The 24,957-nt window shown below is 37.4% G+C and overlaps 1 protein-coding gene across 16 annotated transcripts in view; it reads left to right on the top strand.

The window, feature by feature from the left end:
- The window catches only part of Pcm1 (pericentriolar material 1), a 96,165-nt gene that overhangs the window by 1,116 nt on the left and 70,092 nt on the right, over positions 1-24,957 (top strand). For 10 of the 16 annotated variants that reach the window (XM_057752816.1, XM_057752805.1, XM_057752806.1 and 7 more), the window contains exons 2-6: positions 16,525-16,642; positions 18,391-18,636; positions 19,660-19,929; positions 21,934-22,104; positions 22,291-22,407. In XM_057752816.1, coding sequence (XP_057608799.1) covers positions 16,547-16,642; positions 18,391-18,636; positions 19,660-19,929; positions 21,934-22,104; positions 22,291-22,407 — 900 coding nt within the window. In that variant the 5' untranslated portion in view covers positions 16,525-16,546. The remainder of the gene's footprint in view (positions 1-16,524; positions 16,643-18,390; positions 18,637-19,659; positions 19,930-21,933; positions 22,105-22,290; positions 22,408-24,957) is intronic. The other 6 variants (XM_057752811.1, XM_057752809.1, XM_057752819.1 and 3 more) reach the window with 1 other exon arrangement.

Raw genomic sequence — 24,957 nt, 5'->3', positions numbered from 1 at the left:
ACAATCGAAACAAAGCAACTCCTCCTCCATGGCTGTTATTAGCTAAGTGTTGTGTGAACTAGGTAACAGCTTGTGTTTTGGCGCTAGAAGAAGCGGGCTTTCTGGGTGCCCCTACCACCCCCGCCCCATAACCGCTTTCCAGACCCCGCCTTCTGTGTTCTCTGGTTACTAGAGCCGCGGGGTGCACCTGCTTCTGCCTTTCCCCATCACCTTCCTGGTCTGCGCCACTGGCTGCCGACGCCAATTCTGATTTTGAAGTTGAAGGTACACCTCGTAAATGTCATGAAAAATTATTCTTATAAGTGAGACTTTCTAAAAAGATTATAGAGTAACAAGTTCTTGAATGGTTTGAGTAACGGGGAGTTAACGACTTAGGAAAGTAAACTTCTTCGTGGGTCTTTAAGTGGTAATGAGGCTTTTTTTCATTGTATTCCAAAGTGGATGTTACACCTTGTCTGGAAGGATCTTAAGAGAGTTGGGGTACCTAAATGTCTATGTGAAGGTAAATTTGAGTTTAAGAGTGTTTAAAGATTACACTTGGTTATCTGAAACATTAGTGTTTGTTTTCTGTACTTAAAAGTGTAAGAATTTACTGATTTTTTTTCCTAATAAGCAGTTCCTAACCCTAAGTGCTTGGAACTGTGGAACAGAAAGGTATTTCTGAATTACTTGACACGTTGGTATGTTTCCTTTGTATTAAAGTTGGGAACACTTAATGCTGGGGCTTATGGTCTAGAAACTGGTGCAGGATTGAAGGTCTCTGCTCTCCGTCTTCCCTTTGACAGGCCGTTGTGGAGTATTCTTCCTTCGTTAGAAAACAGTTGTGCAATCCTAGTAGCTAAATTAAAAAAGTATTATACAGTACTTTCTGAAATTCCTTTGTTTTGACAGAATTTTTTCAAGATCATTTGAGTTTGTATTTGTAGTATGACTAGTATTTGGATAGACCCTCTTCTCAAGTCCATTTCTTCTTTGTCTTACTGTATGTCTTTGCACTACTTGTGTGCCTGGTGCCAGCAGAAGTCAGAGAGGGTGTCAGATTCCCTGGGACTGAAGTTACAGATGATTATGAGGACAGTGTGGGCACTGAGACTCAAACATGGGCCCTCTAATGAGCAACAAGCACCCTTAACCTCTGAGCCATCTCTCTAGCCCCTGTTCTCTTTTTGTGCTTGAAACAGCATCTCTGTACCCTTGGCTGGTGTCGTTGAGGATGTCCTTGAACTGTTGATTTACTTGCTTCCACCTCCCAAGGGTTAGGATTATAGATGTGAACTACCGTGACCTGCTAAAATAGCCTATTTTAAAAATTGTTTAATTTGTTCTTGCTTTCTGTGAAAGCAAACAAATATTCAAACTCCCTTATGAGGAACAGAAATGAGACTGATATGCAGAACTACAGACTGGTAGTTGATTTATGTCTCAGTTGACAGTTCTCAGTGTTTTGTTTTTATGCTGGAAGATCATAACAAAATAGAATAGAAAGTTAGGAAAAGTCAAATGTGAGAGTTTACTGCTAAATGACTGCATTGTAGTTGACATTTTGTGAGATAAAAAGAATGATATTATTATAAAATATTTTTACTAAAAAAAATTAGGGAAGATGGATAAGAGAAATGAAAATACAAGGTAAGTGACTGAATTCACTTGGGAATTTCTCAGTGAAATTTATTCGATTGATAAAAGAAGTAGATATCAGCTGTAGTGGAAAAACCAGAAAGAAATAGTCATATTAGGGAATTTGATTTGAAGTTGACAGGCAATGCATAATAATAATACATTGATTTTATAAATTTGAGTGCTTCTAATGTATTGTGTAGTGATAAATGTTTGGGGATAAGGCAGTGAGTAAAATAGACAAGATGCATTACCCCATGATGGTGTATCAATATCATATCATATATGTGCCTTAGCAAAGTCAAAAGTCAAACCAAACTCAATACCACTTTGACAGGGTATGTGTAGAAACAAAGCAGGCAATTGCTTTCCTAGAGTTAGCAGAAGGAGCAAATAGGTAGGAAAGTCAAGGATGCTAGGAAGACATTTTTATAATAATTCCATGGTTTGTGAGTAAGAATGCAAAAGATTAAAAAGGTAAGAAGAAAATAGACAGGGGACTGAAGTATTCAGAATCAAGAACAGGTTCAGCAAAATTATGCTGTGACATAGTAGAATGCAAGAAGTAGGATTAGAGAGGAAATTTAAGCTCCTTATCTTGAACAAATTACCAGAGTGAAAAAGGTATTGGAATGAGGGAGATAAAATGGGCTTTGGAATCGAGACTAAGACACTTAGAGAAATCATATATACCCACAGTTCATAAAAGTAGGTGTCTTAGGGTTTTTATTGCTCTGAAGAGACACCATGACCACGGAAAGCATTTAATTGAGGTGGTGACTTACAGTTTTAGAGGTTCATTATCATCATGATGAGAAGCATGATGGCCTGCAGGTAGATATGGTGCTGAAGCTGAGAGTCCTACATCTTGCAGGTAACAGGAAGTCGACTGAGACATTGGGTGGTATCCTGAGCATAGGAAACCTCAGAACCCACTCTCACAGTGACACACTTCCTCCAACAAGGCCACACCCACTCCAACAAAGCCACACCTCCTAAGAGTGCCACTCCCTGTGAGGTTATGGGATCAATTGTATTCAGATCACCACAGCAGGGAATGGTGAGCAAAACTAGGAGTCACTGTTATCAAGGGTGGGATAGTACAAAATGATGAACAAGGTAGAGTAGTGTTTTTGATGTATACCTTTTAAAAGAGGAAAAGCTGAGTATTAGTTAATAAAAATAGTCGGCAAATAGTTATTTTTTTCTGAGTTAGCCAGAAGAGTGGAAAAGGAACATCATTATTTAGAAGGGATTTGATAGGAATTGGTGCTTTAAGACTGATTTTAGATTTTATTGACACAGAAGAGGAATGTTTTGGAACCGATGGGAAGATGTGTAGGTAGGTAGTTGGTTTGTAATCTGTTGGAAAGGTCATGATAGGTAACCATGGATGTGGATTAGGATGGTATTGAAGGTAGAGATTTGAGGTTGATAGCAATATCAGGGTGAAGTGAGTGTTTTTTGCTCGGAAGTGGGTACCTACTTACAAGAAAATAATAAATTTAGTATGTAATTGTGGGAAGGAAAGATCTTGGCAAATAGAAGTTTATATGTTGGGGAATTGACCTTAGGTTCATACTTGCTCTTTTAGGAAGTGAAGATATAGTGAACAAATTTTACTAGTGTTAAAATTCTCTACATAAGTAACTAACAAATTTATACCATCAAGGAATGATAGGACTTGGAGATTAAGAACATGTAGTGCCTGTCCAGAAGACAGGAGTTAGATTTCCAGCTATCCCACAACAACCTGTAAAAGTTGAGCTGGAGAGATCTGGCCTACTGGCCTCTGGGAGCATCTGCACTCAATTGCATGCATACACAATTAAAAATAATAAAAATGCTTTTTAAAAAAAATTTATTGATTCTTTGTGGATTTCACATCATGCATCCTGATCTGATTCATCTCCTTGCCCCATGTGTCTGCCCTCTGCCTTTGCAACTACCCCACCCCCCAAAATGAAATAAAAATTTAAGGAAAAACAAAGTTTTAGCATGGAAGCTGTAGTGTGACACAGTGGGTCATACAATGTACCCATTAGTCCATGCATCTTTACTCCTAAGTGTTTATTGCAGTGAGTTATTGGTCATTCAAGGCCTCTGGCTTCTGCTACACCCTCAGTACGGGGCCTTTACTGGGTGGAACTCCTCTTGGATATTGTATTGTTGCCTAGTGTCATGGAGATCCCTCAGCTTTGGATCTGCAAATTTGTCTCCTTCACATGCCCCAGCAGATCACAGCTGAGGTGGGTGTTGGGGTGGGCTAACTCATAGTGCTGGTTCTGGGCCTGGGTGGTAGTTGGGTTGGTCAGCCTGCCAGTTTTCATCACCAGGACGAGCTTTCCAGCACTGCCCCATCTAGCTCATCCACTGCAGCAGGCAGTAAGGATTGAGGCCGGTTCTCCTGCTTTCATGCTTCCAGGGCCTGCTTACCCACACCCACGCCACCAGGCCCAGCTCTCCTGGTTTGCCCATGCATGGTTCAGGGCCTGCTTTCCTGAGGTCTGCAGCCAGTAAGGGGCAGAGGCAGCTCTTCCACTCCCATGACCTCAGGGCCAGTTCTCACCTGGGACGGGATAGGGAAGGGTATTTCTCCCTTGTCCATTCCTCCATATGGCAGATGAGCTGTGGGACCAGATCACCTAGGCCTCAGTCAACAGGGTCAACTCTGTTGTGCTGCCCAGGATAGGTGCAAGTTCTGAGTGTTGCAGCCAGGGAGGGACAGGGTCAGCTCTCCAAGCACTCATGACCCCAGACCAGCTTTTTTACCTGCAGTAGGTGGCGAGGTAAAAAATACATCTTTTAAAAATGAAATAATGTTTGAAAAGATAGACATGTTTAACCTAACTGTCATTTTGTTGTGTATTCTTGATTTAGAATATCACTATACCCTGTAAATGTATACAGTTTTCATTTGAAAAGAAATCTGGGTATGGTGGTACACACTTGTCATCCTAGCACTTGGAAGATAGTGGAAGGAGTATTGCTGCGAATTCAAGGCTAGTCTGGGCTACATAGTGAGATCCAGGTCAGCTTGTGCTGTAGCAGCGGTTCTCACAAGGGTCACATATCAAATATTCTACATAATGTATATTTACATTGTGATTCATAACAGTAGCAAAATTACAGTTATGAAGTAGCAATATGGGGAACTATATTAAAGGATTGCAGCCTTAGAAAGGTTGAGAACCACCATGCTATAGTGCAAGACCCTGTCTCAAAAAAAAAAAAAAAATGAGGGGAGGATAGAGAGATGTCTCAGGAGCTAAGGATATGTTTTGTTATTGCAGAGGACTGCAGATCACTTTTCATCACCTACAGGGTGGCTCACGACCTTTATAACTACAGTTTCAGGGAATCCATGCCTTCTCTAGTCTCTGAGGGTATCAGAGATACACATGGCATATAGACATATATGCAGGCAAAACACCTATATGATGGTTTGAAAAAGAATGTCCCCAAAGGGATTAGCACTATAGGGAATATGGCTTTCTTGGAGTAGATGTGGCCTTGTTGGAGGAAGTATGTGGGGGTAGGCTTTGAGGTCTTCTATGCTCAAGCTATGGCCATGTCACAGTTCACTTCCTGTTGCCTGTGGATCAAGATGTAGAACTCTTAAGCTCCTTCTCTAGCACCATGTCTACCTGCATGCTGCCTTGTCCTGCCATGATGATAAAGGACTAAAACTCTGAAACTGTAAGCACTCCAATTAAATGTTTTCTTTTATAAGAGTTGTGTGTGTAATAGATTTTTTCTTTGGACTGTCAGCTCACAAATTATGACAGGGAGATTTATTATTATAAAAGCTTGGCCTATAGGGTAGGCTTGTTCTTAACTAGCTCTTATAGCTTAAATTAACCCATTTATATTAATCTACATTCTGTCACATGGCCTATCTTCCATTTTGCACCTCCTGTTTCCTCTCTATGTGACTGGCAATTCCAACCTTCTTCCCAGAGTCCTCTCTGTCCCCAGAAATCCTGCCTAACCTTTCTAGGTGTTTAGCTTTTTATTACACCAGTCACAGCAATACACCTTCACACAGTGTACAAATCTCACAAATGGTGTCTTTTCACAGCAATAGAAACCCTAACTCAGACAACATTAAGATAAACTTTTTAAAAATTGCTGCAATAAAAGGAAGAAATGTACACCATAATTAGCCATATGGTAAAAGACTTAATACAATAACAAGTTCACTTAGTAAGCTACATTGTGAGGTTAAGTGCCTTTTTCCTTTTTTTTACATAAAGTCTCTCTGCGTACCCCTGGTTTGTCTCCAATTTCCAATGATTTTCCTGCATTTGCCTCACATTGTTGAAACTTCTTGACAATTCAAATTGAATGCTACATTTTGTTGTAAATTTCACTATTTGTCTTATCTTCCACTAAATCTTTGGAGTTATGTTTTTGTTTTTCCAATTTGAAAAAGGTATTTTGAGTTTTAGAAATTTGCTCAGTTTTTAAAACTTTTAAATACATTTATTTATTGTGTGTACATTTGGGCACATAGGTGGAAGTCAGAGGACACCTTGGAGAGTCAGTTCTTTGCTGCATTACAGTGTTCAGGAATCAAACTCAAATGTTAGACTTGGTGGCAAGTACCTGTAACTGCTCAGAGCCACCTCATCAACTCCATTTATTGATTTTTTTTTATTTTTATTTATTTATTTATTTTATTTATTTATTTATTTTATTTTATTGAAAGGGCAATAGAAAAGATCTTCTGTGGGTATATTGTTTTTGTTTAATTTTGTCTTGGTAGTGCAAGACCCAGGGAGTCTTCTGTTTGTGCACCCCCCCGCCCCAGGGTCAAGATTATAGGTACATACATACCCTTGTGGTCAGCTGTTGATGTGAATGTTGGGGATCTGAACTCAGATCCTTATTTTTTATCAAGTGCTTTACCAACTGAGCTGACTCCCCAGCCCTCCTATTTCACAGGAGAGATACTAGTTCCTTTAAGAAATTTACTGAATGTTAATTTGAGAATTGATTCACATGTATTTATTTAGCTTTATACTTTTTTATTTTTAAAGTTTTATTTTCAGTTATACCTGCCTGCATGTCTGTTTTTCTGTCTCTGTCTCTCTGTCTCTCTCTCTCTCTCTGTATGTGTGTGTGTGTGCGCACGCGTGCGTGTGTGCATAGTTGTATAGGTGCATGTGAGTGTAGGTACACATGAAGGCCAGAAGAGGATGGCAAATTGCCTATAGTTGGAGTTACAGGTGATTGTGAGCCTCTTGATATGGGTGCTGAAAATGGAACTCAGATCCTGTGCAGGAGCAGTATATGCTCTTAACCACTGAGCCATCTCCCCAGCTACAGCTTTCTGTATTTCTTTTTTGGTTGTGGCAGGATCTTTCCTATAGCTCAGGCTGCCATTGAGCTTGCTATAGCCTCCTTCCTTCATCTCACAAGTGTGAAGAGTACAGGCACGAGTCACCATAACCAGTTCTAGCTTTATGCTAATTTACTTCTATATTAGTGTGCCCTTTAAACAAATTTAAAATTTAAGGTTATTAAATATTGTTGATGACTTTTTCTAGGGAACCTAATTCGCCTAGTAATAGAGCAGGGACAGATCAGAGAAATGATTCAATTCAAGTCCATCTTGCTGAACTAGCAAATTTAATTTAGGGTTGCTTATAGGTACACCAATGAAGAACAGTCTCTTTTCTCCCAACCACTGTGAAGTGTTGTATATTCTAGGAGAGTGAGTGGCCATGTGTGCCTCAGGAGCCTCTCTTCCTGAGGGGCTGTCAGTGGTCCCAGTGTTGCGTGGGTTTCATGCTCTGATTTCAAGATGACAGCAGCTGTATGATGCCAGAGCAGAGGCCAGCACTTCTCCTCTTCCGTATTCTGGCACACTTTTAGCCTCTCTTCCATAATGTTTCCTGAGCCTCGTGTGTGGGTGGGTAGGGGGAGAGTCACACAGATGGATGATTATTTTCTCCCATTTAGAGGTGAATATTGGACCTCTTTGTTAAAGCACTTGTTCTCAGTACTTGAACTGCTTATGAATCTCTTCTGTAGCTGCTGTTCAAAGCAAAAATAAACTTCCCCTGCCAAGCAAGGTTGACAGCAGCAATAGTTTATGGGCATAAATGTAACTGTAACGTTTATGGGCATAAACATAAATGTTGAAAAGAATTATGACGGGAAGAATTTTGAAAGGTGTATCATATACATAGCTTGCCATACCTTTCCTATTGGGGTCTATGACTTCCTTAACTACACCTATTGGTTTTACAGTATCAAATTTAAAGTTTACTCCCCTTTTCTGGAGTTAAGTCTTAAATCTTACTAAAAAACAAGTGTTTATACTTCACCAAAGTTTTGGCACTTATACCAATGGGTACATCTTTGTTTGCGTCATATGGTGTTAAATACTCTTGTGACCATATCTAAATAGGATGTAGTCCACAATTCCCAGCCCCAGCCTTCATAATGGTTTTTGGCACTAAGAATACTGATCAGCAAGGAGGGAGCTCACTCCTAACTTGATTTCTCCATATTCTGATCCAGAACGTGCTGTCTTAAGTTATAGGGTCTTAACACCCAGTTATGTCTCACAACCAGTATCAGTGGCAATAGATCACATTGTACCTCATAGAGAGGTAACTTGCCCATGGTATTGGTATTATTAGTAGTCTTGTGGCTTCTGGTAATAGCTCCTTAACTGATGTTTTTGCTTACATAGGCACAGGCTGTTGTAGGACTTTTCTCCACCATTGTAAGCGCTATCATTTATGCCTTATCCAACCATAAAACTTTCAAGAGTGCCTGGCCTCTGTACCTTTTGTGTATATTTTCCCATCCTTGTGCCTGTAGTTGGGTTTTTGACTATTCAGATGCTTTTCTAAATCTGGAAGGTACTCAGGTTAGCATTATTTAATTAAGACCTTTTAATAGCACCTAGGTAGAATCTCTGCAGGACCACCATTGTCTGTTCTAGGCATGTGCTAGTTGGTCTTGGGATTCAACACCTGTATCAGAGATAGAATATCTAAGGAGATACAGTCAGTAAGGTTCAATGCAACTCAAAAAGATGCTGTTTGTATTAATTGTTCCTTAAAAGGGCATTGTTGGATACAGCTGTGTGGATAGGAAGCCCTTTAGGTCTCTGCTCTGCAACCATTCTCAGTGAATTGTTCCACCTCCCCACCCCTTGAGCAAAGGGAAGTTGAGAGTGGCAAGGTGCGGTGATTTCAGGCCTATTCTGTGTTGGGCTTTCCATATCTGACACTCTGGGACAGTTCTGCAGCCACCATATTTCCGCTCCATTAGCTACACCTGACCACAAAAAGAGCCATAGCTGAGCTCATTACTAATTTGATTTTTTCATATTCTGATCTAGAATGTGCTGTCTTGAGTTGTAGGGTCTTTTTTTTTTTTTTTGGTTTTTCGAGACAGGGTTTCTCTGTGGCTTCGGAGCCTGTCCTGGAACTAGCTCTTGTAGACCAGGCTGGTCTCGAACTCACAGAGATTCACCTGCCTCTGCCTCCCGAGTGCTGGGATTAAAGGCGTGCGCCACCACCGCCCAGCGAGTTGTAGGGTCTTAACATCCAGTTATGTCACACAAACATTCTAATCTCAGGAGAAATGTGCGCAGCGTATTCTGGGGAGATATTGCCCGTCTCAATCCTATTATACCACGCTCCATATCCATCTATAGGTGGTATTGACCCGGTATCCCTAGGGACTGCTAGGAACCAAGGCAACCTGGCCACAACTTGTATTAGAGCCCCAGTGTTCTACAATCCACTGTTCTCTTGAATCATCTTGGATAGTTCTCTTCTGTAGGCAGCTTTGGCCGTCTGTTAGGGGCACTGTTAGAGTAGTTTTCACCCTAGTAGATCACTTTATAGCTGTGGGAACAATGGAACTCACCTGCCCTTCTTCCATTCCTTTGATAAATTGTTTATGCCTGAAGCCTTCCAAAACCTCACTAGCACGCATTTGGCTGTCCTCTAGTCTTTTTAACCTCCTAGAAATTCAAGACACAAATCTCACACGTATGCTTTCATCCACAATAATACCCTCTGTTGTTATTTTCTTATTCCCCTCTTAATTGCTTTGAATCTTATTTGCATGCCTATCTAAGTCATACATATTTGCCTGTACCTCTGCTACATCTTAAAGATACTGACCCACTATCAGGTTCAGCAAAGCTACAACAGCCCTACACCAGTACTGAGTCTGCTGGATTGACTCAGTGAGGAAAGGAGACTGAATGAACTGAGCCATCTCACTGGTCTAGTAGACAAAACTTTATTAGCCATTGAGACGAGATTTTTTTTAAAAAAATATTTGATATTTTCTCCAAACTAGTTTTAATCTTTAAAGTCATTAATGCATAAATACATCTTTAGAACAAGCTGTTTTAGTTCAAAATTTAATATAAACTTAGACTGTAAACATTTTCTCTTCAAATACATTTTTAGTTTCACAGTATTGGGAACAAATTCAGGGTGTTGCACATGCTAAGCGAACTCTATACTGCTGAGTTATATTACCAGTCTTATTTTTGGTGTTTTGTTTTTGTTTTGAGATAGGTTTTCTCTGAAGTCTTTCATTGAATTATCCTTCCTAGTACTGGAATTATAGGTATGGGTTACCAAGGCCAGCTTCTTGCCAAAAATATTCCTATTTTATATTAAAGTTATTACTTTACTTAAAAAGCACAGCATACTCCATTTAAGAACCACCTTTGTGTCAGGAACATGGAGTAATAAGGAAGTCAGAGGACACCATTGGGCATTGATTCTCATCTTCCACCTTGTTTGAGGTTGAATCCTTCTTATTGGTCACTGCTGCTGACCATAAATTTCCAGGGATTGTCCTGTCTCCATCTCTTTCATAGGATCATGATGGGAATGTAGATGTTGATACGACAGCATTCAGCTTTTGCCAGGATTCTGGGGATTTGAACTCAAATTGTTAGATTTGTGTGTTAAGTACTTAACCCGCTGAGCCATCTTCTCAGTCCCATTTTTTCCTCTTGAAATAATTTGCTTTTAGTGCTTTTAAATGCAGGCCTACTTCTATTGCCTATTTTTTTTGAGCTCCTATTCCTTATTAATTCAAGTTATACCGTTGCATCTAGAGTATATTAAGTAACTTTAATGTTTAAGTATGTTCAGTTCAGTGAATATACCTGTCTGTGGATACTATTTTAAAAGTTAAGAATATTTCTAATACAAAATGGTGTAAATGAAGCCGAGCGGTGGTGGCGCACATTTTTAATCCCAGCACTCGGAAGGCAGAGGCAGGTAGATCTCTGTGAGCTCAGGGCCAGACTGGTCTACAAGAGCTAGTTCCAGGACAGGGTCCAAAGCTGCAGAGAAACCCGGTCTCAAAAAACCTAAACAAATAAAATGGTGTAAATGTTAAAATATATAAATCAGAGAAAAGAGTAAAGGTTACTGTATTTCTTCTCCATAGAATTAAGTGCAAGCATGGTTTTCAGTGTTGTTTTCCCCTCACTTACATAACTTTCCCATAAATAAACATGCTACATTGTCCAGCCTTCATAATTATACATCTGAAAGGATGCTTAGCATTATCAAAATTCAGTGGAAGTAGGACTGTTTGCCTAATAGCATTTATCCTATCATTTCATAGGGTGTAACATCTAGTTGTTTTCAATATAGCACTGTCAAGGCCTAATGTTACCCCCTCCCCATATTTAAGATAGGCTAGATATGGAGAGGTACAATAACTGGGATGTAAATAGTTTTGGTTCTTGGTACAATATTGACAAAATGCCTTCCAGAAAGATGATACCAGTTTATATTCCCACAGTATCTGAGGGTTCTATTTTGCTTTTAGTGTCAGTCAGTATTAGAAAATAATGTATGTTGTAGACCGCCTTGACGGGTTACTCTGTCTAGGGTCTGTAACCCGCCTGGCTGGTCAGTTATTCCAGGGTCACGGAGAGGCACCACCTGAAAGACATGGGCTGATAAGAGGAAGGAGGCTAGGCAAATTTGTCGAAGCCTCCGTTTATTAGAGTCATGGTTGCAGCTTATATAGCCCCTGGATGAGGAGCTTGGGGGGCTGGGGCACGGGATCTTGCCACGTGGTCCAAGCTGGTCACGAGGTCGTCGGCCAGGAGGTTACGATCTGTCAGGTCACGATTCCTCTGCCAGGAGTTCACAAGTTGACACACCTAGTTCTCTAGATAGTTTGGAATGTGAGGCGGGTTCCGCTAACAGATAGCTTTCTATTAACAGACAATTTGGGTGTGGGATAGGCTTTGTCAATAAAACAATTCTCAATACAATTGGGAAGTGGAGCCCTCTGCAAAACTCCTCAGGGCCGTGATCCCTATAATAGTTTTGGGGGGGACATGGCTCCTGACAGTATGTAAAATGTAGCAATTTTAATAGTTTCTTATTTTAGTTTGCAGTTGGATTTGATGACTTCTTACTTTATATTTACTTTTTTCTTTTTTTGTACATTTCTTTAATTCTTATGTAGTAAAGATGTTGGGGGCTGCAGAAGGTGGCTCAGTTGTTAAGAGCACTTACTGCTCTGGCAGAGGACGCTACTTTGGCTCTCAGCACCCTTGTCAGGTCGTTCAAAACTAGCTGTAACTGCAGCTCCAGGGCATCTGTGGACATCTCCCACCCACACGTGTACATAATTAGATGTAATAAAAAACTTAAAGAGGCTAATTATGTATTTCATACATGTCTCAGCCCTTCCCATATTTGTAATATTCTGTTGTCAGAAATCCTGGGACTCACTTTTTGTGTGAATACAATCTCAGATGTTTTTATTTCTTTGTGTTCTAAATTTAGTGAGCTCCTATCCCCCTTTTTTAAGTCCTTTATTCTCATTTGACTTTTAGAGTCCTCATTGACAGTTCTGTTTTTAGTCTGTTTATTGTCTTGGTGTTGGGTAATCGTTTTCTATTTGAAGAATCTGAAGCTCTGGTGACAAAAGCATTAACTTCTGTTCACTTCTAGGCATTAATGATGTGGAAAGATAGTGAGATATATCTTAGGGAGTTGTGGGGAAAGTGTGGCTAAATACTATTTCTGTGTTCTGTACTTGAGATTATGAGTTCCAGCTAAGGAAATCTACTAAGGCTCTAAATCTTTTTGCAGATTGTTAGGAGATTGACCTGCCTGTTAAATAATCATACATCACAAAGTTATGATTGATAAGTTGATAAGATTATTTTTTTAACATGGTTTTAAATTTTTTATTGCTATTTATTGAGCTCTACATTTTTCTCTGCTCTCCTCCCTGCCTCTTCCCTCCCCCCATCACCCCTCCCCCAAGATCCCCATGCTCCCAATTTACTCAGAAGATCTTGTCTTTTTCTACTTTCTACTTCCCATGTAGGTTAGATCTGTGTGAGTCTAGTGTCCGCATTGTCTGAATTCTCTGGGATTGTGGTTTGTAGGCTTGTTTTCTTTGCTTTATGTTTAAAAACCACCTGTGAGTGAGTACATGTGATAATTGTCTTTCTGTGTCTAGGTTACCTCACTCAAAATAATGTTTTCTAGCTCCATCCATTTTCCTGCAAAATTCAAGATGTTAGCCGGGCGGTGGTGGCACACGCCTTTAATCCCAGCACTTGGGAGGCAGAGGCAGGCGGATCTCTGTGAGTTCGAGACCAGCCTGGTCTACAAGAGCTAGTTCCAGGACAGGCTCCAAAACCACAGAGAAACCCTGTCTCGAAAAAAAAAAAATTCAATATGTTAATTTTTTCTGCTATGTATTGCTCCATTGTGTAAATGTACCACATTTTTCTTATCCATTCTTAGGTCAAGGGGCATTTAGGTTGTTTCCAGGTTCTGGCTATGACAAACAAGGCTGCTATGAACATAGTTGAGCACATGCCCTTGTGGCACGATTGAGCAGATTGATAAGATTCTTAATGTGGTACTTGTTGAATAATAAGCAATATAGCTGTGATTCCTATGTTTTTCTCATTGTATATATCTTGTTGGGCTAGAGCAAATCTGTGTAGGTAATCATCTTGCTTGTTATGCAGAACTTTTTACTCACTTGACCTATCATGTATCACTAACCTTGCATTTATCTGATATATATTATGTTGTCTCTCTGACGTTTAATTCTTCCAGATGAATTTGAGAGTCATTTTGTCGAGTTCCAAGAAGAGTAGCAGTGTTTTTTGGGGGGTGGGGTGGGGGTGAGGGTGGATGTTGTATTATGTTAAATTTAGACATTGAAAAGAAAAATGATACATTTATAATATTTAGTCTTGTCAATAGAAAGACTGTTTTTATATTTATATTTTCTTTAATACTCTCCTTTAGTATTTGATAGTGCTTTTTAAAATGGGACAAAATTTTTGCAAGTCTTCGTTATATATTCTGTCATTAAGTGCATCATTTTCCGTCTTCTTTTAAAGTTGTTTTTGTGATTGTCCTAGTTAGGGTTTCTATTTCTGTGAAAGAGACACCATGACCATGGTAACTCTTATAAAGCAAAATATTTAATTGATGCTGGCTTACAGAGGTTTAATCCATTATTGTCATTGTGAGGAGCGTAGCAGCTTGCATCAGACATGGTGCTGGAGAAGGATCTGAGAGTTCTACATCTTGATCTGAAGGCAACAGGAAATGAACTGTCAATGGGCATGGCTTGAGCTTCAAAGCCTATCTCCACAGTGACACACTTCCTCCAACTAGGTCATACCTCCTAATAGTCACTCCCTATAGGCCAAATATTTAAACACATGAGTCTAAAGGGACCATGTATATTCAAACCACCACGGTGATATGTTGAAGTTCTGTAATTTTTTTTAGTGCATATTGTTTAAGAATACCACCTTCTTTCTTTTCCCTATTATTACTTGTGTTTCTTATTTTTCTGATTGATAGAATTTTGAATAGTGCCAAGTAACAGATATGTGGCATTCTGATTTTAATAAGATTGTTCTCCATGTCTTAATAATGTTGACTGATATGTTTTTTTGAGCTGAAGAGGTGGCTCACTAAATGCTTACATTAAATGTGCAAGGACTTGAGTGTGGTCCCTAAAACTTATGTGACAATGCTGGTTATTAGCCAGTCTAACCTAATTGGTGAACTGGCAAATGAGGGGCCCTGTGTCCAAGGATACTGAAGATGACACCTGACATTGTCTTCCAGTCTCTACATGTACCCTCCCACATATGAACACACATACACACATGCACACACACAGTACACATATATATGTGTAAAATAGAATAAGATATGCTTCTTTCCAATGTTTCAGAGAATTGTTAAATGGTATGGCATATAGACGTGATAGAGCACTTGCCTACCATGTGTAAGGCCTCAGGTTCCCTATTCAGTACCAAAAAGACAGATCATCCCCCAAAACAAGAAACCCAGAATAAATATATATGTAACTGTAAGCAAGTATTGTTTTGTTTTGATTTGAGTTTTAAGATTTTTCAAGTTAATATTGTGTGGAATTTTATGCTACTTTATATCTTTAGATTAAAATTTTAATATGCTGCATAATTGTTAATATATTATTCTAACATATTATAACATTAAAATATCTGTAAGATAAATCCTGTTTTACCATGGATGATGATGTTTGATATTATTAAATGGAATGATTTGGGGTCTTAGAGTCAGAGCAAATTGAATTTATAATTTTTGCTCTTTAACTGAATGATTTGGTAAAATTACCTGACTATTAAAAGTTTATTCGTTTTGTTTGTAGTTAGTGACTTTTCCATATTAAGTAAAGTCATCTTGATTTTTTTTTCCTACCTTTTTCTTCCACCCTTTCAACATGATAATCTGATAGCTAGTGGAATTCCAGAATCTCGTTCATGACCATTTGGAAACCGTTTTTCATGGTCATTTCTACTTCTGGCCCTGTGCTTTTGTTCCAACTCTGTTGCTTCTGTTTCTCCTCTCTGACCCAGACATAATTAATATTCAGTACCATTTCATGTCCACAAGCAAAACCTTCATGGGGTATCTTGCTGGGTTTGTTGGTCCATACCTCTAATTCTAGCACTTGGGAGGCTAAGACAAAGCCAGCCTGGCTACATAGTAAGACTGGTCTCAAAAAATAAAACAGGGCCTAGGTCATCAGATAGAGATGCTTTTCACAAAGCCTGACAACTGAAATTCAGTCCTCAAGTTCCATGTAGGAGGAGAGATTGATTTCTACAGGTTGTTTGGTCTCCATATCTGCATTGTGGCATGCACCACCACCCATAATAAACGGATGGATGGATGGATGGATGGATGGATGGATGGATGGATGGATGGATGGATGAATGGAGTGAGTTTAAAACCCCAAAACAACACCACCTAAAAAAAAAAAAAATCAAATACCAAAAACCTCTGCGGGGAGGATTTATGAGTTTGGTAGACTTTCAGAAGATTAATATAACAGTATGAAGCAACAGGCACTCTGAAAAATATTTAGTGCACTTGTCCTTTTTTATTTGAAGCAAGATCTTAAAGCTCTTACTTAGCTCAGACTGGTCTTGACCATGTGATTCTTCTACCTCCTAGTACTGAGATTACAGACATGTGTGTCCTTCACTCTTGCTGCTTAACTCATGTTAATATGTATAGAAGATAAATCAGTTTATCAGTGACATGTGGTTGACATTGTAGTTCTTAAAATTCATGTTTCAGTGATTCCTTTATATTACTAAATTTGATGGAATGATTTAAATCTGAAGTTTGGGCCAGCAAGATAGTTTAGCATATGAAAAGGCCTGTTCTTCAAACCTAGTGACTTAAGTTTCATCCCCACATCACACAGTGGAAGGAGAGAACTGACTCCACAAAGTTGTCCTCTGATCTTTGTACTTACGTGCAAAAACGTGCATACACAATGTAAATATAAATAAAGTTTATCTTTATGTGTTAAAAAGATTAGTTTTTACTTATTTTGCAGAGAGTTAATTATTAAAGCCAACATGGCCACAGGAGGAGGTCCTTTTGAAGAAGTCATGCATGATCAGGACTTACCAAATTGGAGCAATGAGAGTGTGGATGACCGACTCAACAATATGGTATGATCTCTTACTGAAGATGGTATATTGCTGACGACTAATGTTAGATTTTTCCCATCAGTTGTATTCACCGAAACTACAAAAACTGCAGGCAAATATACGAAGGGACTCTGTGCTGCTTATTATTGGTTGAAGTCACTTTAGTTTTAGTTCATAGAAAGCATGAGTTGGCTTAAACTAAAACTAGCCATTCATTATAAAGAGGTAAAGTGCTTTGTGAAGCCAGGTTGAAGGGCTGTAGTTCAGTTTTAGGAAATGGAAAAGACTACAAGTTGTCAAATACCGCTTTTCACTACTCTGCCTGTCTTCTCAAACCCCTGCCTAACCTAGCTTTCCCTTCCAGATCTGCCTTTTCTCTTTCTCTGGTTTTGTTAAATACTGAGGCTGCCTTTTTTTTTTTTTTTTTTTTTTGGTTTTTCGAGACAGGGTTTCTCTGTGGTTTTGGAACCTGTCCTGGAACTAGCTCTTGTAGACCAGGCTGGTCTCGAACTCACAGAGATCCGCCTGCCTCTGCCTCCCAAGTGCTGGGATTAAAGGCGTGCGCCACCACCGCCCGGCTCTGAGGCTGCCTTTTTGAAGGTTTTCAGTCATGGAAGAAATTATATCCTGACCAATTTAAAGTTATGATACAAATTTCTTTTTTATTCGTCTGGGCCTGAAAGGATGAGCTAACTAGTATAAAAGGTTCACAGGAATACCCATACATGGAATGGGATGGAGAAACAGTTCTTAGAGAGGCAAAATTTCTTACAAATGAGGACAGTTTACTGAATGGTTTTATAGTGGTAACTAAGAGTCTTCCAATGTGGAAAGATAATGTAGGAATGTATAGTTGTTTCTATTGAATGGATTAAGTTACGTTGATATGAGTAAAGGTATTTTCTAGTTAAAATAACATTTCATTCTGTATTGGATAATATGTAATAGATTTTTTGCCCATAAAATACTAATGAGAACAATAATAGTTATATTAATGCTTATCAAATACTGGGCATTATTCTAAATACTCAAGATAATATTTTTAATCTTATTTTTAAGGTAGCTTATTTTAAAGATTAAGAAACCAAAACCATGTATATATCTTCTTTTTGTTGTACAAACGGATTGTAATCTAAAGGAGGATACAATAAAGATGTATTTATTTCACTACTTAATTTAGAAAAAAACAATTTTTTACCTTTTTGAGACAAAGTTTCACTACATAACTGAAGCTGATTTTTAATTCTTTTGAACTCTCCAGCTTCTTGTATCAGCTTCTTGAGTGGTGAGATGATAGATATGTATCATAACAGATAGGTAAAAAGAATAGGTTTTAGAATTGCTTTTGAATATCTCTGTAGTCTTATAGAACTTGACAGACTGAAGTAGGAGAATCAGGATTTCAAGACTGACCTGGATTGTATGGTGAGTTCAAGGTCATTTTGAACTAGGAGAAGACTTTATCTCAAACAAAAAAGAAACGATTGAAAATATTTAAATTGGTTTGCAGGTTGGGATTTGGCGTTTAATATTTGTTATCTATAATAGGTGGTAATAAACTTTTTAAAGGCTAAGCTGTAATATTAGGATAGATATAATAATGAGAAAATGGGTTGACAGAAATAAACCTCTAAAGAGAGTATTTGTATGTGAAAAATGTCTTAGTGTTTTAATATCCAGATCAAAGTTGTTTTGTTTTTTTGAGCATACCAAATTATTTTCTTGGTTTGATATAGGTCAGATTAACTTTTGATTTTACTTTTTTAAAGGAGTGGGGTGGCCAACAGAAGAAAGCCAATAGATCATCAGAAAAGAATAAGAAAAAGTTTGGTGTAGCAAGTGATAAGAGGGTAACTAATGATATTTCTCCGGAGTCATCACCAGGAGTTGGAAGGCGAAGAACAAAGATTCCACATACGTTTCCACATAGTAGATATATGACTCAGATGTCTGTTCCAGAGCAGGCAGAACTAGAGAAACTTAAACAGCGGATAAACTTCAGTGATTTAGATCAGGTTTGTGAATTCTTTTCAAAATAAGTTGTAACCATGGGAAATACTTGAAATGGAATAAGTAGTATGTTTTAAGAATAAATGATTGGTAAGATTAAAAGTTTATGTGTGGAGAGAGTTTTAAATACTGATGATAGTACTGTCTTTGGATAGAAGCAAAGTTGTATTTTTACATTTGCCAAAAGTCTTTCTGGGCTATTACTATTCTAATAGCTAGCTTAAGATACTTATCGAAGTAGATTTTGCTGACTGGATATTGCTACTAAGTTTAGTACATTTATTGGATAACTGTGAATGTGCTTGGTTATCTAAAGTTTAGAATAAAACTGACTTATAATCACCAAAATAAAGTTTAGATCTAAAGGCAAGTAGAATTGATAATAAACTCTTGGCTGGTATTTTTACCGGTATTTTATTGTCATATCTGAATTTTGCAGAGGTTTCCAAACATGCAGAAAAGTAGGTTCAAGTCTAATATGGCAGGGATGGTGTAAATGACCAGGTATTATGTAAATGTACCATATGCACATTGCTAGGTACTAAACTGATTGTGTGTGTGTTGTTGTTGGAGACTAAACTCATGGCCTAAAATATACTTTGGAAACAATCTACCTCAGCTGTATTGGTAGTGGTAAACTGAATGCTTTTTCAAGTAGTGTTTCATGTAGACAAATCATTATGCTTATAATCTATTAATTCACTGTGGTTATAGCCTATTAATTAATACTGATTTATTGGAGCCAACACCTACAAAAATTTTTAAGCAATATGAATTATAACGCAGCCCACATTACTAATGAGACTAGCCTTGTTCATATTCATCACTTGAATTATCTCAAAAAATGAGAATAAGAGAGCAATCAAATTTTGATAATTTAATAGGATTTTGTAGATCTGAAGCTTTTTCAAAACTTTTTTTTATAAAACCTTGCCTCATCATCTAGTGTTGTAACTAAGAATGTTGAAATCTTGTAAAATTGTTGAAAGATTACTATTTGTTTGATTTGGTTTCCTTTTTGTGTATAGAGAAGTATTGGAAGTGATTCTCAAGGTAGAGCAACAGCGGCTAACAACAAACGTCAGCTTAGTGAAAACCGAAAGCCCTTCAACTTTTTACCTATGCAGATTAATACTAACAAGAGCAAGGATGCTACTCCAAGTCTTCCAAAGAGAGAAGTGACTGCATCAGCACAATGCAAAGAACTGTTTGCTTCTGCTTTAAGTAATGACCTTTTGCAAAACTGTCAAGTCTCTGAAGAAGATGGGCGAGGAGAACCTGCAATGGAGAGCAGCCAGGTAGTAAAATGGGATTATTTGGGTGGTGGTTTTGCAGATCTCAAAGTATAAACCTTAAGATCTTGAAGAAGTAATAGGTTATGCATATAGGAATTTCAGTTAAATAGAATTAGTTTTTCCCCTAACCCTCTTCAATAATGTACCATATATTTTTAAATAGAATAATATTTTACTCCTTAGATGATTGGGAAATTATATATTCGTGTTCATTAAAGCTTCTCTGATTTTCAAACACTAAATTGCTAATTTTAATAAAGCGGGGCTAGAAACAGTATGATTTTGTTTTGTTTTTTAAAGAACTTTATTCAGATGTGGCTATTGGAGCTGGACAGTTTGTGGCGCATGCCTTTAATCCCAGCACTCGGGAGGCAGAGGCAAGTGAATCTCTGTGAGTTCAAAGCCAGCCTGGTCTACGAGCTCTAGTTCCAGGACAGTCTCCAAAGCTACAGAGAAACCTTGTCTTGAAAAACCAAAAAAATAAAAATTAACAAAACAAAACAAACATGGCTTTTAGAGCTCATTGGTGAAGGACTCACATTTTTTCTTATGAAAGACCCAACTTTGGTTCCCAGCATACACATTGAACACATTAGATCACAACCCCTGAAACTCTGACTCCAGGAAGATCAGATATATCTGGTCTTCACAGGCTCCTTTACTCAAATGCACCTGCCTTTGTACACGTACACAATTAAAAATAAAGTAAATCATGAAAAAAAGAATAAAACAATGCTGATATTTTTGGAAAATATTTTCAAAAGTGTCCTTTTAAGTTTCTATGATACTACCAATTATTTATAAAGAAATATAACAATTAAACGGAATATTCAGGGACAGTGAGATGGCTCAGAGGGTAAAAGTGCTTACTGCGTAAATTTGGCAACCTGATTGTGATAACCTGGAACCCATGTAGAGATGCAAGGAGAGAACCAGTACCACAGACTCATCTTCTGATCTCCACATGTGCCCCTGTTGTATGTGTGCAGACATGTGGAATATGTACATAATTTCTCAGCGATTTGTTTCATAAATAAAATTTTGGGTTCTGGAGAGATGGCTTAGTGGAACAACCTGCACTGCTTGGGCCCTGGTATCCTGACTAGGGGTGGTAAGGGAATGAAGAAAACAGAGTCAGGTGGGGTTCTGATTGGGGCCTAGAACCTTGACTGGGGGTAGTAAAGAACGAAAGAAGGACAGACACATGGACAGGATAGCAGGATGAGTGGGGTTCTGCTAATGCTAATCCGGAATCTCAGTCTGAGTGTGTTTATTAGGTACAGCACACGGTTGAGCTTTGTTAACCAGTCTTGATAGGTGGCCTCTATAAGTGAGTGGGCTCAGGCTGTAACTATCTGGGAAAAAGAAGCCACAGTTGCTAGTCCTTGTACACACTAATTAGTTGTCCATAAACACTCATACTTTGGGTTCCTGGGGAGAGCTTTACCACTGGCTTTGCCTGTATTTCATGGGTATGAGATCTTGGAGTCCTATGCATGGCTGTGCCTTTCTGATCTGTACATATTGACTCATGACTTCACTAACTTAGGGCTTCCTCTGCTGTCTACATTCTGCAAGTCTAAAGATCCAATACCTTGAACCCACATAAAATAGAACACCAACTCCATGGAAGTTGTCCTTGGCCTCCACATGCACCATGGCACTCAACTACACAGATACAAAAAAGCAAACAGAATTATCTCTACAACAATAATAAAGGTTTATAATAGATCCAATTTTCAGATAATATAAACTAAAATAATTTTGAAATTTTAAATTGATGATTGAAGTTTATTGACCATTATTTTAATCTTTAAAATCTAAGCTTGATTCAAATTTTCTTGCATACATAAATATGTATGGTAGACCTAGATATATCCTTGATTTACCTTCATTACCTTCATTTGAAATAAAAATGTATAATACTATTGCTGTGAAGTTAATTATGCTCGGCTTTATATGTTGTATACTGTCATTCTTTTTTTTTTTTAAATATTTTCCCTGTAGATTGTAAGCAGACTTGTTCAAATTCGTGACTACATTACAAAAGCTAGTTCTATGAGAGAAGATCTTGTAGAGAAAAATGAAAGATCTGCTAATGTTGAGCGCCTTACTCATCTAATAGAACACCTTAAAGAACAAGAAAAGTCATATATGAAATTTCTTCAGAAAATTCTTGTAAGTTTTTGACTTTTTAAGTGATATATGTTGTTTTTTTTTTATAATGTACCATGTACAAATATTGACGATATTCTGATGCCACTCCAGAGGAGTTAACATATTTTCAAAAATCGTGCCATCCATTATAACATTTTTATTGCCCTTTTTAATAGTTTTATGATTTATACCACTAAAATATTTCAGGCTAGAGAAAATGAGGAGGAGGATGTTCGGACTATAGACTCAGCTGTGGGATCTGGTTCTGTAGCTGAGAGCACATCGCTAAACATAGATGTGCAGTCTGAAGCTTCAGATACCACGGTAAGCGGCTTTTTGGTAATTAAAGTGCTGGAAATGAAGATTTAAGGCTTTCCTCCATTTTTCAAGATGACAGCATTTGGCAATCTTTAATAAAAAGTATATTCCAGGAAAGAAACCCTCAAATTGTTAATGGTATATTTAGTTGCTAAGCATGAAAGTTTGAAAGCTTTATTAGTAACATAACATATTAGTAAAAGTAATTTTAAAAGTTTGAATTGGAAACCTAGTTAATTCTGCCTGTCATTGTACAGAAATGTCTGTAGTTGGTTTTGCTCAGCACAGCTCTCCTAATTTTAAGCAGCATTGACAAAGTTAGAATTCCTTGCAGGTTTGAGAGCCGTTACTATCACTAGAGATACTCAGGATTACTAAGCATGTTAAGCTGGAGAAGTTTCCACATTCATTTGCTGGTGAGGACTCATCTCAAATGTGCTAAGATTTTTCTTTTTTATTTGACATCCTGTAGTACTATATAGCAAAGCTAGATGTATAAAAAGTTGAAATAAAAGCTAATAAGACAGAATAATATTGACATTATTTACTCTTAGTGAAGAAAAAGCATTGTGGTTTCTGATTATAAAGTTAATAAAAACATTGTTTCCTTGGAAAAATAGTAATTTAAAGAAAAGGTTGTAAGATAGATTAGTTCATTGAATGTAGTAAATTTCAAAACTGCTTTGCTTTTAAGCATTTTATTTAACAGATGTGCCTATAATCATGTGCTTGTCTGAAGTGCATGTGATAGCCCTGCGCTATGGAAACAGCACTGTAATTATGGACTCGTAACTGTTAAACACCTAGTGCTAGTAAGCCTTTGCTTTTGAAAGGAAGCACCTGTATCTTTGATCTGTAATGTATTTCAAATACCATTCAGCATTAGGGATTTGAGGGTTTGTTTCCTTTATTACTTCTCAACAAAATTTACCTGCTTCTTTTCTCCTCCCTATCTTTCCTGTTTAAACTTTTTTAAGATAGCAAATTTGAACTTTTTTCTTTGTATTAAGGAAATAATCAGGGGGCTTGGTCCAAACAGTTTTTGAAAAATGGATTCTGTTGTGGGAAATTGTTTTCTGTTCATAGTGATGAGAAAAATTTCTCCCTTACATACCAGCAGAAGCAGAAGGGTTGGGGTCAGCTGGTTAAAGGATTTTAACAGAGAAGTATGAGAAATGGTATAATTGATTATAACTTACATTCTCAAATCCAAAATGTTAACTGTGATGAGAATTTCCTTCATAATTGTGTAAAGTTATGACCTTTTGTAAATTGTTATATACCAGAATAAATGTTGAAATATGCTTTAGCAGTTTTGCACACTTGGAATTTGTCATGGATGTAATGCTTGCTTGAATTTAATAAGCAACAGAAACTTAAAAGTATAATTAAATTTATTGCCTCTTGGGGGTGGGTTTGGGTTAAATTTTTTAAAAGGTAGAATAAGACATTTTGCATTTATTTACAAGGCTGGCTTATATGTTAAACAGGAGTTTGTGTTAAGAAATTAATATGCTACATTATTTAATAAAGGAGGCATCTTTTAGTCTGAGAATTTGGCCCTGCATTGAGGACAAACTAGGGAATTCAGCTTCCCAAGAACAGGTCTCAGACATTGACGTTACTACAAGCCCAAAAGGGGCAGGTGGCAGAGCTCCTCAGAGTGACAGGGAACTGAGACCTGATAGGGTATAGCCGAGAACGTGGGTTTCCCTCAAAGGTAACTGGGGAAGTCTTTAAATGAGCAGCTCTTATTTCTATTTCTTTCTTATTTGCTTTTTTGTTAACTATTACTCTTAACTCTATAAATTATTAATACCATTAATATCCTGTAATTTGCTTTAGTAAAATGCTATTGCTAAGTGTTTTTATTTCTCTTTTGCTTTATAATATACCTCTGCATGGATAAAATATGGTGGCTAACTTTGATTTATAATGATAATGGATTAGAATCATAATTTCTTTTTTGCTATTGAAGTTTTCAGAGTATATAAAACATTCTTAAACCTTGAATGAGGGTTGCTTTTGTTTATAATAGTATTGTTTATGAACTAGAATCATACTTTAAATTTTTGTCTTATTATTATAGTTCATTAGAAAAAAAATAGTATAAGCTTTTAGATTTCCTGTCTTTAAAGGAAAAAAATGTCTTTTTTGTAGTTTGAGTTGTATTTGTGTACTGTTTAAAACCTTTTCTCTTTCTCCTTCTTGTTTAGTTAGTTGATTTACTCATTGATATTTTAGTATGTTGCTAGATTTTCTTCTTCAGTATTTGATTTAAATGTTCTTTCCTTTAGTTTTCCATGATTTGTATAAAGGCGTTCAAGATAAGTGACGAAAACTGTTTGTGTAGCTCTTCCAATACATTTATATAAAATAGCATTTGTAAAAGCATGTGTGTCCTTTTAGCAAGAGCAAAAGACCATTTTAATAGTTTAGAGTATGCAAGAATAATTTTGTAAGTTTTATTACTAGCTTGCTATCATTAATTTTTATTTTGTTTTGTAGTTTTATAATATATATATTGGTGCTTAAAATGACAAAATTTAACCGCAA

The sequence above is a fragment of the Chionomys nivalis genome, chromosome 20, assembly GCF_950005125.1.
Source record: "Chionomys nivalis chromosome 20, mChiNiv1.1, whole genome shotgun sequence".
Classification (NCBI taxonomy): domain Eukaryota; kingdom Metazoa; phylum Chordata; class Mammalia; order Rodentia; family Cricetidae; genus Chionomys; species Chionomys nivalis.
This window is presented reverse-complemented; position numbering and strand designations above follow the sequence as displayed.